General features: G+C 42.3%; 1 protein-coding gene across 3 annotated transcripts in view; it reads left to right on the forward strand.

Annotated features, from left to right (window-relative positions):
* ITPR3 (inositol 1,4,5-trisphosphate receptor type 3) overlaps positions 1-17,702 on the forward strand; it is a 137,462-nt gene that overhangs the window by 115,934 nt on the left and 3,826 nt on the right. For all 3 annotated transcript variants that reach the window (XM_060773131.2, XM_067467987.1, XM_060773130.2), the window contains 11 exons: positions 480-566; positions 1,790-1,900; positions 3,311-3,503; positions 4,807-4,932; positions 5,337-5,509; positions 5,788-5,952; positions 6,395-6,587; positions 14,832-14,924; positions 15,609-15,733; positions 16,028-16,193; positions 17,459-17,619. In XM_060773131.2, the coding sequence (XP_060629114.2) occupies positions 480-566; positions 1,790-1,900; positions 3,311-3,503; positions 4,807-4,932; positions 5,337-5,509; positions 5,788-5,952; positions 6,395-6,587; positions 14,832-14,924; positions 15,609-15,733; positions 16,028-16,193; positions 17,459-17,619 (1,593 nt within the window). The remainder of the gene's footprint in view (positions 1-479; positions 567-1,789; positions 1,901-3,310; positions 3,504-4,806; positions 4,933-5,336; positions 5,510-5,787; positions 5,953-6,394; positions 6,588-14,831; positions 14,925-15,608; positions 15,734-16,027; positions 16,194-17,458; positions 17,620-17,702) is intronic.

Here is a 17,702-nt window from a genome sequence, read left to right on the forward strand (position 1 = left end):
ATAATCTGTCATTAGGGCTCTTCTACACTGCCATATAATCCAAAATATCAAGGAAAATAATCCACATTATCTGCTTTGAACTGGATTAGCTGAGTCTACATTGCCATATAATCCACTCAAAGCAGATAACATGAATTTTAGACAGCTGTGTAGAAGGGGCCTCAGTGAAAGACTAACAAGTAATTCTTCTGGACCTGGTTAATGAATAAGGGACTATCAACACAACACTTTTAGCCCATAGCTACCACTGTTTTGAGTCAGTCCTTGAACATGCTAAGATGCACTACTTTAAATCTAAACAGGCTGTGTGTGTTCTAGCATCAGGTAGTGAGGAAAAGACACACTGTTTTTTGAAGACTGGAACCGCTTGAAATTATACTTCAGTGCAATTAACTTTTGACTCACCCACAACTGTCTCTAAGCAGCCAGCTTTTGCACTTTGGTTCAACCATTTTTTCTGCCTCTCTTCACATTTTCAGCTTTCTCGGCATAACAAGCAGCTTCAGCATCTCTTGAAACCTGTGAAACGGATTCAAGAGGAAGATGAAGAGGGAATCTCTTCTATGGTATGTTTACACACTGAGAATACCCATTGGAAAAGGAAGTTGTGGGTGTCAGTGTGGTGTTGTGGTTTGGGCATTTGACTACAATTTTGGAAACCAAGTTATGAATCCGTGCTCAGGTAGTGAAACACAGTGACCTTAGGGAAGTCGCACTCTCTCAGCCCCAGAGGAAGACAAAGGCAAACTCCCCTCTGAATAAATCTCACTAAGAATGATAGGCTCACCTTAGGTTTGCTATAAGTTGGAAATGACTTGAGGAACATAGCAACAATAGAGTGTTTTTTCAATGCACTGTGATGGAAAAATAAACAGTATAGTAAGTGAAATATCCACTTCTATGTACCTTTAAAAGTAGTTTAAGCCCAAGGGCCCTAGGAAATGGAGAAGGGGACTTAAATGAACCAGACACATCCACCAAGGAGGGTGAGATTTCACCTCCTCTTCGAAGTAATAGCAGCTTTGTTTCATCCGAGTAAAACATGAACTTGGCCTCCCTTCTTTCCCTTAAGACTTCCTTTTATATATGGGCTACTGGTAGCTTGCTTGGAGGTATGAACACTCTGAGGAATTGTTGCTGAACACTTTCATTGCTCAGGTGTCTCATGCAGTGTCCAATATTTCATGATTGTAATGCATATAAATGTAATGGCGAGTTGGCTGAAGACAGAGTCCATATAGTGCAAGGACTCCTAAGGGGGAAAATAGTACTGTAAAATAGCACAGTACAGCAAATTAGAAAAGGAATGTGAAAATCCAAACATAGAATTTGCTGGATGATTGTACACATTTGTGCAAACTTTCACATGGACCTAATGGTCTCTGGATGCACATTCCCTCTCACCTTGTGGTATTTCTAAATAGAGCAACACAGCATATATTTTCTTCTTGTTGAAACAAGTTGCTCTTACCTTCAAAGGGAGCAAAATTGACTGTTTGTTGGTTCACATAGTTTAGTTCAAGACTGATTATTTGTGATGCCATTTCTGTGGGGATTTATGGGCACCGATTCATAACTTATTAATGAGTGGTATTTGGCTGTCATTTTTGTGGTGAATTGGACAACTTTCTTTGAGAAAGCTTTCCAGAACCATAGGGCTTTCTTTACAACGCTGTATTTGTCAGTTCTAGTAACAACAGGGGTGTGCATTTTGAATATATTCTTGAAAGGCATTCTCAACGTTGAAATTATCTTAAGACATATTTCCTTTCCTTTCTCTTTTATGCAGCTCATTTTACACAATAAACAGCTGACACAGATGCTGAAATCATCCACTCCAGTCCAAGAGGAAGAGGAGGATCCGCTGGCATATTATGAGAAGCACACATCCCAGATAGAGGTGGGATTCACTTTTACTCTACTTGATATACACGTAATTAAATTTGCTCCCTTATATCTTATCAACCTGATTTCCCTTTATGATTATCTAAATTAAAAAGTCATAATGCAAAATCACTAGGAATTTTCAATGCTGCTTGCTGCCACCACAGATGCAAATGAACCTGAATTTATATCTCCAATAGCACTATGATCACAAACTTTGGCACAGTGTTGCTGAGAAGTCAAAGATTTAGGATTACAAGCATTTCCCTCTATTCTGTATCAATGGATACATGGCTTAATAATATTCCCCCATTCAACTAAATTTCCAAAAACCAAACCATAAATTTGCCATTTTATAGAAGCGACAACATTTTAATATGCCATTATATATACAGGCAGTCTCCAACTTACAGGCATCTGACTTACATAGGACTCATAGTTAAGAATGAGGGTGAGACAACATGGAGAGGAAATCTTCCCCTAAAAAGGGCAATTCACTCCTGTAAGGGTTATCACGGGAAAAAGATGTCTTCACTGAAGCTTTATCACAACTCGTTTTCATGAAAAGCCAAAATTTTTAAAATTGAATAATCACAAGACAGAAAGTGAGAAGAAATCCTCTAAACAGACAGCAAAAGAAACTTTATAGCAGTGTTAACCCTTCCCCACGCTCCCCAAAACTGAAACAAATATTTCGGGCTGGAGTTACATTTTTTTTTAAATGTACCTGTTCTGACCTACATACAAATTCAACTTAAGAATGTACAGAATCTATGTTGTTGTTAACCTGGGGACTGCCTGTTATGGGGCTTGAGCATCCACCATGGAGTCCAGGATGGAGATGTGTTTTCTGATTGCCATTGGCTTGATTGTTGTGATGTCATGGAATAAGCAGGCCAAGTGCTTAAATGAACATAGAAAAATGTAGAAGTTGAACGCTAAAGTAAATTATCAACCCCACTTCTCTTAAATGGGTGGTTCATGGATTACATTGCTTACCATTTAAGATGACAGTCCATCCACAAAATTGAAGTAATTGCCATGGTCCTTAAGTAAACTGCTCAGTAAAGCACATGCAATCTGGCTGCCATGAGTACTAGCCGAAATCTTTATTTTCCAGGGAACCTCTATACCTCTTTGTGTATATAGAGGGTGGGGGGTTATTTGAGGTCTTATATTCTGTTGTTAATGTAGACATATTGAGTCAATGGGATTTGCCTACATGCTGACTCACCATTCTACATTGGTCAACTCCAGTTGGAATTAACCAATAGGATGCCATTCAGTCAAACTGTTGTTACATTTATTGAACCACCAGAATACGTGTAGACTAAGAACATAGGTGACAGCCAATCATAAACGTTGTTGCCATAAAAGTTGTGGCTAAACATAAAGCAAAAACATATCGATTTTTCCTTTCCCTCAGATTGTGCGTCTAGACCGGAGCATGGAGCAGATAATTTTCCCAGTGCCCAGCATCTGCGAGTTCCTGACCAAAGAGACACAAATACGTCTGTTTACCACTACAGAGCAAGATGAGCAGGGCAGCAAAGTCAGTGACTTCTTTGAGCAGTCATCCTTCCTCCATAATGAGATGGAGTGGCAGAAGAAACTCCGTAGTAAGTTTAAGATAAGGGAGGGGGCTACTCAAAGGAATGGGATGAATTTTCAAAACTCTAGGGAAAAGATATCAAAGGAGCTTCTCAAGTGTCAGGAAACCTCAATGAGGCAAGTACTGAACCCAGTCCCACCAAGTTTTCAGAAGACTATCCCTACCAAAGTTTTACAGTACCCCTTATGTAGTAGCAGAGGGTGGCAAGGGGGCAACTATGCTCCAATAACCAGCATATGACTGTGGCATCATCCTCCGGAACCTATAGAGCAGTGGGTTCTGGGTTCCCAGGTGTTAGGTATACAACTCCCAGAAATCCCAGCCAGTTTACCAGCTGTTAAGATTTTTGTGAGTTGAAGGCCAAAACATCTGGGGACCCACAGGTTGAGAACCACTACTATAGAGGCTACTGGAGGATGAAACATCATTGTGTGGTGGCTATTGGAACATTGGCAGAGGGTGATCCTCAGCTGCCTCCTCTCCCACGGCAATACTACATAAAGCCTGGTAAGGGCTAGAGGCAGGTTGCACATGAAAACAATGTCATCTTCCCAAGAGTCCTCCAACAGATGACACCATTGTTGTGCACTGGCTATCAGAACATAGTTACCACTTGCACTCCGCTACCCTAGACACTACATTATATATGGCTGTCTCAGAAAGGCAGAAAATGATCAATGGGGCAATTATACTCTCTCCTCCTATAAGAATATATTTGAAAACTTCAAGGGTTGGGAATATGTTCTTGCAGTAGGAGAAAGGTTGATTAAAATTGTTATCTTTTACAGGAACAAATGAAAAGCACATTGTCAATCTCAGATCAAGTAAATTAAGTAAATCAGTGGTAACTTTATAAGTGCAAAATCCATTTGTTCAGCAGATTTGCTCTCATTGGGGATAATACAACTCCTACATTTTCAGGCAATTCCAATAGTTCCTCACTATCTAGCGGTACCAGATTTTGTTTTAACCCAGGTGATTATATGTCCCTTTAAACATGTATATGTTACGGGACAAAACTTAACATGGATGAGGCAGAAAAGAGTGAATGAGGACATAACTCCAGTGCAGCTGAATTTATTGTGGTACACTGAAGTTCGGTGAACCCAGAATAGGAAGTGTCACTTGGAAATGGTGTCCCAGTTTCCAGCAACCTATAGAATTCGCAACTAGGTTACAGGAACAACAGTATTGATCCCTGGCCCTATGAATAATTGCACTGGGATTGCTGGATCTCAGGGGGGTGATGTATGTCTGTGCTACTTAGAAGCAGATGAGATTTTCTCAGCTTTTTCTCTCGCTTTCCATAGGCAACCCACTGATGTACTGGTTCTCTCGCAGAATGACACTCTGGGGAAGCATTTCCTTCAACCTGGCTGTCTTCATAAACATCATCATTGCTTTCTTTTATCCTTATGTCGAGGCAACCTCAATGGGTATGTACTCCATCATACTCACTTTGTCTTTTACAAAACAATAGCTAGTCTTCAATGATTGTTTCGCAAGGAGAGTTTCCATGAATGACTTCTAGAAAGTAAATCTGTAGTGTCATGAAGTTTCAGTAAACTTTGTTAACAAGGCCCCTGCTGCCGTTTATTGGAACTACTTGCACTTTTACATGCTATCATTTGAAAAATACTGATTTATTTTAGGATCAATATGAAAAATGAAATTTCTCTGGAAATAACTCCAGAGCATATCTTTGGTAAACCTGTGGCTAGTAAGAAATGCCATTTTATACATAAAGTCTAGATTGATTTGAAAAATATGAGTATTAATCATTCTTGTAGAGTTAGGAGATGTCAGATGTGTGTAGTTATTGTATCTTTCTGTTTTCCAGGACTATTGGATTCCCCACTGATTCCTCTGCTCTCCTGGCTTTTAATCTGTTTCTCCATCATGGCCTTATTTACCCGGCGCTATGGTGTCAGGCCACTCCTAGTGGCATTGATTCTGCGATCTATATATCATCTTGGTATTGGACTCACGCTGAACATACTAGGAGCTCTTAATGTAAGTCACTTGGCTTACCTGACTTATATTTTTTCCTGGGCTCTCTTAAGCAGAATTTGCCATTTCAGAATAAAAACCCTGATTCCTATATGATCTATTCCTAGATCTAATTTACTTGTCCATGCAAATCTAGTCACAATTTGTAGTAGAGTGAATGGAAAGCAGGTTATATCCTAGAGCTTGTTATTGGCTATAAAGCCAATTTACAAAAAAGTACAAACTCATTCTGGAAAATAACAGCCAACTCTCTTCTCTCTCTGCTTTGTTATTATCTACAGCTCACAAATAAGATTGTATTTGTGGTGAGCTTCGTTGGCAACCGTGGGACATTCATCCGAGGATATAAGGCCATGATTATGGATGTGGAATTTCTTTATCACGTCGCCTATATCCTGACAAGTGTCCTGGGGCTTTTCGTCCATGAGCTTTTCTACAGCATCTTGGTAATTTTGTCTGTACATGATAACTTTTGGTTATTATTTAAAAGCAAATATGTGCTTTTTCTTTCTTTTTGTTATTGATCTGCTTATTGCATTCATAATATGTTGCCTATTTCTTCTCCTTTGCCGTAATTCATTGTAATACAAATTCTTGGTTAGATTAGCATGTTTTTAAAAACCCACAATGTATGATCTTGAAAAATTTAACACCAGACTCTTGGGGAAAGATACTGGAAAGTGCCAGAATTTAAATTACTTTGCCATTGCTTTGTGGAAAGGAAATCCATAATTATTAAGTGTGTTTATCACTTGTCCTTAGCAAATGAATGCTAATCAATTAATTTTCTGTTCTGGGATAAAACCTACAGAAATTAAGGGTTGTCAAGAAACCTATTTTTCTTTAGATGATTGTATGGAAGCAACTTCTTATCTCTTTCTGTTTCAGCTGTTTGATCTGATCTACAGGGAAGAGACCTTATTTAATGTCATCAAAAGTGTGACACGCAATGGACGCTCAATACTGTTGACAGCTCTTCTGGCCCTCATCCTTGTATACCTCTTCTCCATTGTGGGCTTCCTCTTTCTAAAAGATGACTTCATTATGGAAGTAGACCCACTGCCTAGTATCAAATCTAAAGGTCTTTATCCTCTTCCTTCATACTTCAGTTTCAGTATTCCCTGTCTCCATTCTGAGATGTCACTAAGCAAAACAGTCTGTCTGAAAGTACATTTTTATAGCTTGTGTTAAAGATGTATGAGACTGAAATGCTTTTGAAATGCAGCCTATTGTATGCTTGTTGGTTTGAACATCCCACAGAGCTCAGCAGTGTGTATTTAGGAACACAGGATGATGCTTTATATGAAAGCATAACAATTCTAGCTCAGTATTGTCATCTCTGGCAATGATTCTTCAGGATTTCAAGCAGGATTCTTTCCCAGTGCTATATGGAGATTCTTGTTGATCTCCCATCCAACTACTGACCTTGCTCATGTTCTAAAATAAAAAACATTGACTAGGTCCTGGGTGATATGTAAGCACATACAAGATTGCAATCTTATGTCAGTTTGGTTCTACTAAAGTCAATGGGGGAGGGAGAGGGGCACACTGCTGGGGAGTTTGTGTGGGGAGTAATGGATGATATTTAGTTTTAAGTGCAATATTAATTGTTCAAGTATTTTATTGTAATTTAACTATTTGAAAACACTTCAGAAACTGCAGTTAGTGCAAAGGTCGGCTGCCAGATTACTAACTGGGGTTAGTTATAGGGAAAATACTATCCCCCTACTAAAACAGCTCCACTGGCTTCTGGCAAGTTTCTGGGCTCAATTCAAGGTGCAGGTTACAAAGCCCTATACGCTTCAGGTCCAACCTATCTTCAAGACTGACACAGGCTGTGAGATCGGCAAAGGAGCCCCTTCTCTTGGTACCACCACCGCCTCAAGCATGGTTGGTGGAGACGAGAGAGAGGGTGGCACCTTGGCTCTGGAATACCATCCTAAAAGAGATTAGGTTAGCCCACACCCTTGAATACTTTAAATTCAGCCTAAAAACATGGATTTTTAAGCAGGCTTTTGGTCTGAAATGGGCCCACATGAGGTTGACACTCTGGCACTTTAGTTGTGAATTGATGGCAGCTAGTTTTAACTACTGATGGTCTGCATTTTTAAAATTGTGTTATTTTTATGTGTGTTGATAGTGGCCATCCTGAGTCCCCCTTTGGGGGTAGAGAAGTGATGGGATAGCAATACTAGAAATAAATAATAATAATTGCTTTTATAATATTATATGATATTGTTTTATACTCATGTCCCATGTATGTTATGCTGCACTTTGGAGTCCCTTGTAAGTCCTGAGTCCCTTTTGGGAAATGGTGGCGGGATATAAGTAAAGTTGTTTTATTATTATTATTATTATTATTATTATTTTACATCACACAAATATTTAATTACTTTAATTATTTTAAATTGTTTTTAAATTTTGTATTTGCCATTTTAAAATTTATTGGGTTGTGCCATATAATTGCGAACCACCTTGAGTCCCCATGAAGAGAAAAGAGGTAGAAATAAAGTAAATTTAGGTTGCTTACCTGTAACCGTATTTCTTCGAGTGTCCATCTGCGAAATTCACACCTATGGGTTTCCCTTCGCGCATGCGCAGAAATCCGGAACATTCTAAGTTTGATGAAATAAAAAATGATTATTTTGAGGCTCCGCCCCCCTCCCCGCCCCCTCGTATATATATCCCGCCGTGTGCGGGTGAGCTCTAGTTCCCCAGCGCTAATCACAGCTAGGTCTAGAGGCATGACAGAGGGGAGGAAGGGCGGGTTGTGTGAATTTCGCAGATGGACACTCGAAGAAATACGGTTACAGGTAAGCGACCTAAATTTATTCTTTGTGTCCTCTGCGAAATCCACACCTATGGGTGAATAGCAAGCTACTGACCTGGAGGTGGGTCATGCCACGCAGGAGAAGAGGACGGCTCTGCCAAAAGCAGCGTCTTTCTTTGCTTGTATGTCCAACTTGTAGTGGGAGACAAACGTGGAGGGAGTAGACCACGTGGCTGCTCTACAGATTTGGTCCAAGGGGACTCCTCGAAGAAAAGCTTGGGACGTGGACACCGAACGTGTCGAGTGAGCCACGATGTGAGAAGGAGGTTCTTTCTTTGCCAATTGGTAAGCTAGTTGGATCGTCGAAACAATCCAAGAGGCCAACCCTTGAGATGATATAGCATGTCTTTTCTGTATTTCAAAAACAACTTAGGGGACTTCCTAGAGGTGGAGGTCCTATGTAGATAAAAGGAGAGTGCTCTCTTAACATCAAGGGAGTGTAACGCTACCTCCAACGGGGAGGATGGGTTAGGGAAAAAGGCCGGGAGAACAATATCTTGTGACATATGGAAATGAGAAACAACTTTGGGCAAAAACGTAACATCGTTCCGGAGGACCACCTTGTCGTCATGGAACCTAATGTATGGAGGGTCTGAGCGTAGAGCTGTCAACTCACTCGATCGCCTAGCAGACGTAATGGCCACGAGAAATGCCGTTTTCCAAGACAAGTGGGAAATGTCGGCAGAGGCCATAGGTTCAAAGGGCGGTTTTGACAACTGGGATAATACTAACTCTAGGCTCCACTGAGGTGAAGGAAGGGACGTAGGAGGGTGAACGTTTTTATAGCCCTTGAGGAACAACTGGACAAGGTTGTCTTGAAAAAGGGACGGCAAGCCGAATTTCCTGCGAACAGAAGAGATTGCTGCCAAGTAGCACTTAACCGAGGAAAGGGAGAAATTCTTGTTAGAAAGGGTAACAAGGAAATCTAGTATCACCGAAATAGGTGCTGAGGTGGGCGTGTAGCCCACTGTTTGAGTATACTTTTGAAAAGATGACCACTTATAATGATATGACTTTTTAGTGGTAGGTTTATGGGCGGCCAACAGAATTCTGGAAACATCGTCGGATAGGTTCATTGTGGTTTGATCCTCCACGCCGTTAGGGAAAGGGAGTGGAGGTCCGGATGGAGGACCAGGCCGTTCTCTATTGAGAGAAGGTCCGGGGTTGGGGGGAGGCGGAGGAACTCCTTGTTGGAGATGCAGAGGAGAGGAGCAAACCAGTGCTGACGCGGCCACCAGGGGGTGATCAGGATGCAATCGGTATTGTCCTGAATTATCTTGGCTACTGGGGATAGGAGAGGGAGAGGTGGGAATAGGTAAAGAAGGCCTGGAGACCATAGGAACAGAAAGGCGTCTCCTAGACAACCTGGGGATGCGTGAGGGCGGAGCCTTGCGCAGTAGAGAGGGCAATGTGTGTTTACAGGGGATGCGAATAGGTCTATGATGGGGGTGCCCCATTTGTGGGTGAGAGTTTTGAATTGTGTGGGATGTAGTTGCCACTCGTGGTTGTTCTTTGAGGACCTGCTTAGAGAGTCCGCCAGTATGTTGTCCTGGCCTGGTAGGTGGATGGCTGTGAGGAGGATGTTCCTCTGGATGCACCATTCCCAAATTCGTGTCGATATGGCTAGTAAGGTGTGAGAGCGTGTTCCCCCTTGTTTGTTGATGTAGTATTTGACTGCAGTGTTGTCTGTCACAATTTGGAGTTTGCGGTTCGAAACGATGCGGACAAAGGCTCTGAGGGCCTTTTCTACCGCCATCATCTCGAGTGCGTTTATATGTAGGTTTCGGTCCTGAGGGGACCAGTGGCCGCTCACTTTGAAACCTTTGAGGTGCGCTCCCCAGCCCGAGTTGGAGGCGTCTGTCGTGAGGGACATGGATGGGTGAGGTTGGGTGAAAGGCATACCCGATTGAACATTGTATTGCTTTGTCCACCATGAGAGGGAGTGGAGGACGGAGTGGGGTGGGTATAGGATTCGGGATTGAGATTCTCGTAGGGGGTCGAATGACTTGATGAACCATCTCTGCAGCGGCCTCATCTTTAGGCGGGCAAATGGGGTTACATTTGTGGTAGATGACATGTGTCCAAGGATAGACTGGATAGCCCAGGCCGAGGCCCGACGGGATTGTTGGAGATTTAGGATTGATTGCTGAAGGTTGGTGAAACGGTCGTCTGGAAGGAAGGCCTTTTGGAGGGTGGAGTCTATGATGGCTCCGATGAACTGGATTCGTTGGGTTGGGGTGAGATGGGATTTTTCCTGGTTCACAACCAGACCCAAGTCCTGTAAGAGAGATAAGGCGTAATGAATATCTTTGCACAGTTGCGTTTTTGATATAGAACAAAATAACCAGTCATCCAGGTAAGGAAAAACCACGATGTTTTGTTGGCGGAGGTGCGCCGCTATGACTGACATGCATTTTGTAAACACTCTGGGTGCGGTGGACAAGCCAAACGCGAGGGAGTTGAACGAGAAGTGTTTGTCTTGCACTGCAAAGGTGAGGAACCTGCGATGGGAGTTCCTAATTGAGATATGGAAGTAGGCATCTTGTAGATCCACCGTCGCTAGCCACGCTCCCGGTGGGATGAAGGGTAGTATGTTAGGAAGTGTAACCATGCGGAATTTGCGTGGTGTGATGAAGGTATTAAGCCTACGAAGATCTAGGATGGGGCGTAGTCCCCCGTCCCTCTTGTCTATTAGGAAGTATCGAGAAAAAAAGCAGGTGTCGGTATTGTGTGTGGGGTTGGGAGATATGGCGCCCTTTTGAAGGAGCGAGTGTATCTCTTCCCAAATCTCCTGGGAGGGTTGTGTAAGGAGGACCTTTCCAACAGGTGGGTATGTGTCAAACTCTATCGCATATCCTCTTTCAATTATGTCCAAAACCCAGGCATCTGTGGTGATAGATTGCCATGCTGGAAGAAACGGCTGTAGTCTATTGAAGTATGTGAATGGTGGTGTGTGTATGGAAGGATGAGTGGTAATGGTTAGTGATGTGCTAAAAACGACGTTTATTGTTATTGGAGGGTCTGGTACCACGGTACTGACCTCTGAAAGGAAGCTGAGGCCGTCTCGGGGCTGTAGACTGGGTGTAAGATCTCTGTCGTCCTCTGTAGAAGGAGGTGCTATAAGGTCTGTTGTAGTAATGAGGGCGGTAGTAATATGAGCCCCATCGTTGGCGTTGGTAAGAGTGAGGTTGTTGGTCATATTTGAAGACCGTTTGTTTCATTTTATGAGAATGCTCGAGTTGCGAATCAGTCTCCGGGTTGAAAAGTCCGGCTTCGTCCATAGGCAGGTTTTCGATGAGGTTGCGTTGTGATTGAGAGAGGATAGCAGCCCTTAGCCAGGCATGGCGGCGAAGGGCCACCGAGCCTGCAATGAGTTTGCCAGCAGTGTCTGCTGTATTTCTTGCAAGATCCTTTTGTAAAGATGACAAAAGTAGGGCCTCTTGCTTAAAAGCTAGAGCCAGTGGCTGATCAGCTGGAGGTAACAGTTCCAGGTAGGGTGATATTTTGTTCCATAGGTGGTTTTGATATACACTCATATAAACCCCATAATGAGCCATGCGTGCAAACAAGCATGCTGAGGAATAGAATTTCTTGGCCATGGAGTCAAGTTTCCTTCCCTCTTTATCAGAGGGAGAGGTCTGGTTAGTTTGGACAGGTTTTGGTTGAGCATCAGTTACAATGGAGTTTGCTTTAGGCATTTTAGAAAGCCATGAAGCTGCGGAGAGATCAATACGGTATAAATTTTCTGCTCTTTTAGGAGTTGCCGGGATCATAGCCGGAGCGACTCCAGTATTTTTTAAATTTTTTAGTAGAAATGGTAAGGTGGGCAACACAGTAGACATGGGCTGTTGTTGTTCAGTAGAAGTAAAGCAGGGGTCTACCACAGTGTCTGTGGGTTCAGGTGTAGCCAGATTTAGGGTCCTAGCTAGCCTTATTAGCAGGGCAGAGAATTTTTTAAATTCTTCCAAGTTCTTGGGAGAAGGGTCAGGGTCTGGGAGTGGTTCATGTATAAGTGGAGTCTCATCTGTTGATTCCAAGTCCACTATCTCTGATTCTTGGTGAGTCTGAATGAGGGGGTCTTGGAGTGGTTGGGGGGGGGGGGTCTGGAGCAATGTGTTCCTCTGGAGGATGAGAAAGTGTGGCTGTAGGGGCTGCATGTGGGGGTTGTGGGTATCCAAACTGGGGTGGATAATGGGCACTGTAGTCCCTGGTGGGGTTGGGGGGAGGGGGATAGTAGAAGGGGTACATAGGGTAAGGAGGAGGGGGAGGGTAGAGGTGATAAGGGTAATCCTGTGGGCTATAAGGATGATATTGTTCGTGTCTGGCCCTTTTAGAAGGGTGGGGGCTAGGAGAGGGATGAGGGGAAGGGGAGAGAGAGCGCTGGCGGCGGCGCGGAACGCGCGCTGCTGAAGCTTGCTGTTCCGAGGGAGGAGTCTCCCTCGGTACCGGCGAATCCGGAGGGCTGGGGGAGGGAGGAGGAGATGACTGGGAGGGAGGGAGGGGAGGAGGAGAAAGCTCCGTATTAGGATCAGTTTGCAGCGGATCCAGGAGCTCCAGTGGGGGAAGGTAGGAAGGATCTTCCAAATGGAGCAAGGAGGGAAGGGGATCCTGAAGCTGTGTGACGGAACCGGAGAGATGGGGCATCGGTTCCAGGGTAGGGGGGCTCAAGGGCTGCTCGCCAGTGAGTTGCCGTCCCTTTTTTTGCTTTGAGGCTTTCTCTTTTGTTTTTGTCGCCCTCGCAGCTTGTTTTGAGGGCTTGGATTTTTTTCTCGGCGGCTCCACTGAGGAAGCGCTCGCCTGGCCCGGGTCTCGCCTATCTCCAGCACGTGGAGAGGAAGGCTGAGGGGGCTCTTGGGTTGGGGAGGAATGGGAGGGGGCAGAAGAAGCCTGAGGAGCCAAAGCGCGCTCATATAACAGCGCTTTCAAACGGCTATCTCTGCCTTTGCGAGCTCTAGCTGTAAAGCTGAGGCAAATGTCGCATGACTGGGGATTATGAGCCTCTCCCAAGCATAGTAAGCATTTGGAGTGCTTATCGGCCTCGGGGAGGGTAGCCCCGCAGGCCGAGCAGTTTTTGAAATAAGGAGAAGACATGCTTAGCTTGTAATCAAAAGAGTAGTCAGCCAGTCCGAGTCAGGGTTGGAGAGGAGACGGAGGTAGTAAAAACAGTCCTTAAGTCAAGCCCAGCCGGTAGAATGGAGAGAGAACGTTCCGAGATGCTGCCTGATTAGCGCGGAAAAATGAACTAGAGCTCACCCGCACACGGCGGGATATATATACGAGGGGGCGGGGAGGGGGGCGGAGCCTCAAAATAATCACTTTTTATTTCATCAAACTTAGAATGTTCCGGATTTCTGCGCATGCGCGAAGGGAAACCCATAGGTGTGGATTTCGCAGAGGACACGAAGAATAAATAAATAAATAAAATCAGGAAATTCTACTGTTTTAACAAACCAGATTCAGGATTGGAGATAGGTTCTAGAAAATTGGACTCAGAAGGCAGAAGTATTGAAAAAAAAATGTAGCTTCCAGTTGAGTTTATGCAATTACTCCAGTAATTGAAAAGCTGAATGTTTTCCTACTGCATTGCTTTAGCACTGAGTTTTACTTTGATTTCATACCATATGTTTGACCAATTTGCCATTCACATGTTCATATAATTAAAGTTGGCAGTTTGGAAGTCTTGGCTGTACTATAAGGATATCCAACATGAGACTGATTCTTGACATTTAGTAACCTTGCATTTCTCTTTGTTAGAAGTCAGTTATCTATGACAATCAGAACTATTTTAATTTGGTATTAGGTAAAAGCATACAATGTCTTTATGAGTGATACTTATATAAGGTAATATAATTTTTTGGCAGCAAAGTTCACTTGCTTTCTGCTTACACAAATTTTTCAAGCTAATAATCCAAGTTATGTCCAAGAACCAATAGTATAAACGGTGCCCAGTAGTGTACTTCTGTATCCCATGTCAATGGAATCAGGGCTTTCTTAACTGCTACAACACCCATCATGCCAAAAGCTTGCTCCAGAAGGTATCCCAACTCTCTAGGGCAGATTTTAAGGTGCAGGGAGTTTATATGAGCAATAAGGTTGGCATTTCTGGAAGAAGCATTAGGACGTAATTGAAGTTCACTACTGGATCCTTATCTCTTTACTGATATCACACATTCACATTTTATGTTTCAAACTTCTTTCCCTATTACAGAATATGAAAGGGCACTCTACGATACTTTTGTTCAAGTACAGGGTAATATGAAACTTGGGGCAAATGAATCACATTCCTGATTGCCATCAGAGGAATAACATGGATGAAACTGAGTAGAAAGCCACTTAAAGTAGCATGTTAATATAAATTAGTTAAATATCTTTTTGGCATGGCTTCAGGAAAATATGCTTTTGGGCATAAATTCAATTCCTTGGGGTGGTGTTATGCTATGAAAGGATTATTGAAGATTATTTATCTGACCATTCTACTTTGTCTTGTGCTTCTAGCTGCTGACCTGAAAGCAAACATGACCACTTCCATAGAATCATGCAGTGCTGACAAAATAAACTGCACCTCTCATGTGCCTGAAGTGAAGGAAGGTAAATGAGATTGTTTAAACACCTTGATCTAATAAAGATACTAGACAGTGACAAGAAAGTCTGTATGTTTGACCTAGAGCCTTGATGTTACACCCAGAATGCAATTAGTCTGTGTCTTAGATGAGGAAAAAAGCAGTTAGGTTTTTAAATCAGAATTGCTTTGTTGGCAATGCTCATTCTAGGAGTTTAATGGGACAAAAAGATGATTTTTTTCTGGGCTAGATGGAACTCATCTATGGGTATTATACAATTATACACTGTACAATTAATGCAGTTTGACACCGCTTCAACTACCATGGCTCAATGCTTTGGAATCATGGGAGTGGTAGTTTGATGAGGAACCAGCACTATTTGGCACCGAAGGCTAAAGTTCTTGTAAAATTACAACTCCCATGATTTCATAGCACTAGCAGTTTAAGTAGTGTAAAACTGAATTAATTATATAGTGTAAATGCACCCTAAGTAAGTAATAGGTATAACACAGGATGGAATTGTAGACAATCCAGTAAACCAAATACAGTTGTATCTTGGAAGCTGCTCCAAGTAATTTCCTTCATGTATTTTAAAAGGATCAAGAAAAAACAAATATCATCTTAATTGTGGAAACCGAGCTGTAATGGTTATGTAGAAGTGGCCAGTGTGTTTTCTTTCCACTTCATGCTGAATGTATTTTGCTTATTCCAGAAGACGATGAGGATAATACAGAGCGTGCCTGTGACACACTGCTTATGTGCATAGTCACAGTCCTAAACCATGGCCTCAGAAATGGAGGTGGTGTGGGTGATATCCTCCGGAAACCATCAAAAGATGTGAGTTCATTTGGTGGGGCAATCTATATGAGAAGCACCTAGTGAAAGGGTGATCCAGTGTGTTCTTTTTAAAAAAATGTTTCTATTCTATGGGAACCAAGATAGATTTATCATATTGCAAATTGCCAATCTTATCTCTGTCAAAAACATATACTTTGTTCCTCTTCAAACTGAAATGGTCTGTTCTCCACAGAATTATCTTGTAACAATTTCTGGAGGGTGATATTTTCTAGCAAAACACACAAAAAAACAGTGCTTAGGGTTAATACCCATCTTTGCTTTTGTACCCTAAAGGAGTCCCTCTTTCCTGCTCGAGTGATCTATGACCTCCTGTTCTTCTTCATTGTCATAATCATAGTTCTTAACCTCATCTTTGGTGTCATTATTGACACCTTTGCTGATCTGAGGAGTGAAAAACAGAAAAAAGAAGAGATCCTTAAGACCACCTGTTTTATATGTGGTAAGTACCTACCGAAAGTCAGTATCTAGAAAACCTTATACCCAATAAATATTTCCTGCTGGAAAATGATTTGGCCTATAAGCATTTGCCTTCAATACAAAAATGGTTGGCATCCGGTTTGTGAATTATGATGGTTTAAGCCTGACTTGCAGCACTGTAATTCTCTTCCAACCATTAAATGACCAAAAGCCACCTGCCCAACTCTACCTTTTAAGCAATGCAGCCTTCCCTAATACATCAATTTCAGTGAACATCTCCCACTCTTTTCTTATAGCTGGACATACTGTGGCAGGCATCTTCAGAAGAAAAGAGCTGGATGTTTTCTTGCTCATTTCCACTCTCCCACAAAATAAAAATGGCTGTGCGGGGATGGCTGTATGGTTTAAAGTTAGGTTTGGGGGTAGCATCTGGAAAAAAAGGGACACAGATACATCTTCATAGCAAGGTCTCCTGATGTGGGAGTGGGGCCACTGTGTTCTACATTGGATGTGAATTGAACCTGTACAAATCACAATGATGGCTTAGGCCTTCAAAGTAGACCCAGAAATACAGGCCTAACTAACTTTCATCTGAGTTTTTGCCTCTGTTGCTTTGTGGGGAGTGTTGCAGAAAGACATGATGCCAAATTGGGTTTCCTCCGATATGCCATGGGTAATATCTAATGTTTTCTGACATACATGTCTTATGTCAATTATAAAATTTTCAAGACGTTGCTTTAAAAATAACTTCATCTGATATATGCCTTCCAAACTCAGCCTTCTAAAGATTAGCTTCCATTTTACAAAAATTTTCATATAGTTTGTACTGTTAAGGCTATATTTGTAATCTCTATCCTTAGCCACAAACATTATACACATCCATGTGCTTCTTATAAGACACACTGAAGTCATAAGGGAAGTACAGTAAATGCTATCTGTTCCAATACATATACGACCATCCAGCAATCAATTCATTTTGGTTTGGATCCAGAAAGTTATGCTGGAGAATCCTTCCCATCAATAGCTCAGCCCTATTTAACAGTGTCTCCCAGCCCTCTGTGTTGTTCCTTAGTGGTCTGAATGGACTGTTGTGGGAAGGGGGTCATTTCAAGGGCTCAGAGAAGAACATGTTTGCCACTAAATCTGGATTCAACACAGAGTATTTAGATTGCTATGTGTTCCAAATGAAGATCAAGTACAGTAAAGGAATATGTTGGTAAAACCAGTCTCTCTGAAGAAAAGTTATGGAGGATCATACCTTTCCCCTTTCCTTCCTTGTCCCTTCAGGACTTGAAAGGGACAAGTTTGACAACAAGACAGTCTCCTTTGAAGAGCACATTAAATTTGAGCACAATATGTGGAATTACCTGTATTTCATAGTTCTGGTGCGAGTGAAGAATAAGACTGACTACACAGGTCCTGAGAGCTATGTGGCACAAATGATAAAGGTATGTATTATACAAATGAATATCCATATGCTACACTGACTTGCAACATGCGAAACCAGTGTTTTTAAAAATGATTGTTTCCC

This window comes from Anolis sagrei, chromosome 4 (assembly GCF_037176765.1).
Source record: "Anolis sagrei isolate rAnoSag1 chromosome 4, rAnoSag1.mat, whole genome shotgun sequence".
Classification (NCBI taxonomy): domain Eukaryota; kingdom Metazoa; phylum Chordata; class Lepidosauria; order Squamata; family Dactyloidae; genus Anolis; species Anolis sagrei.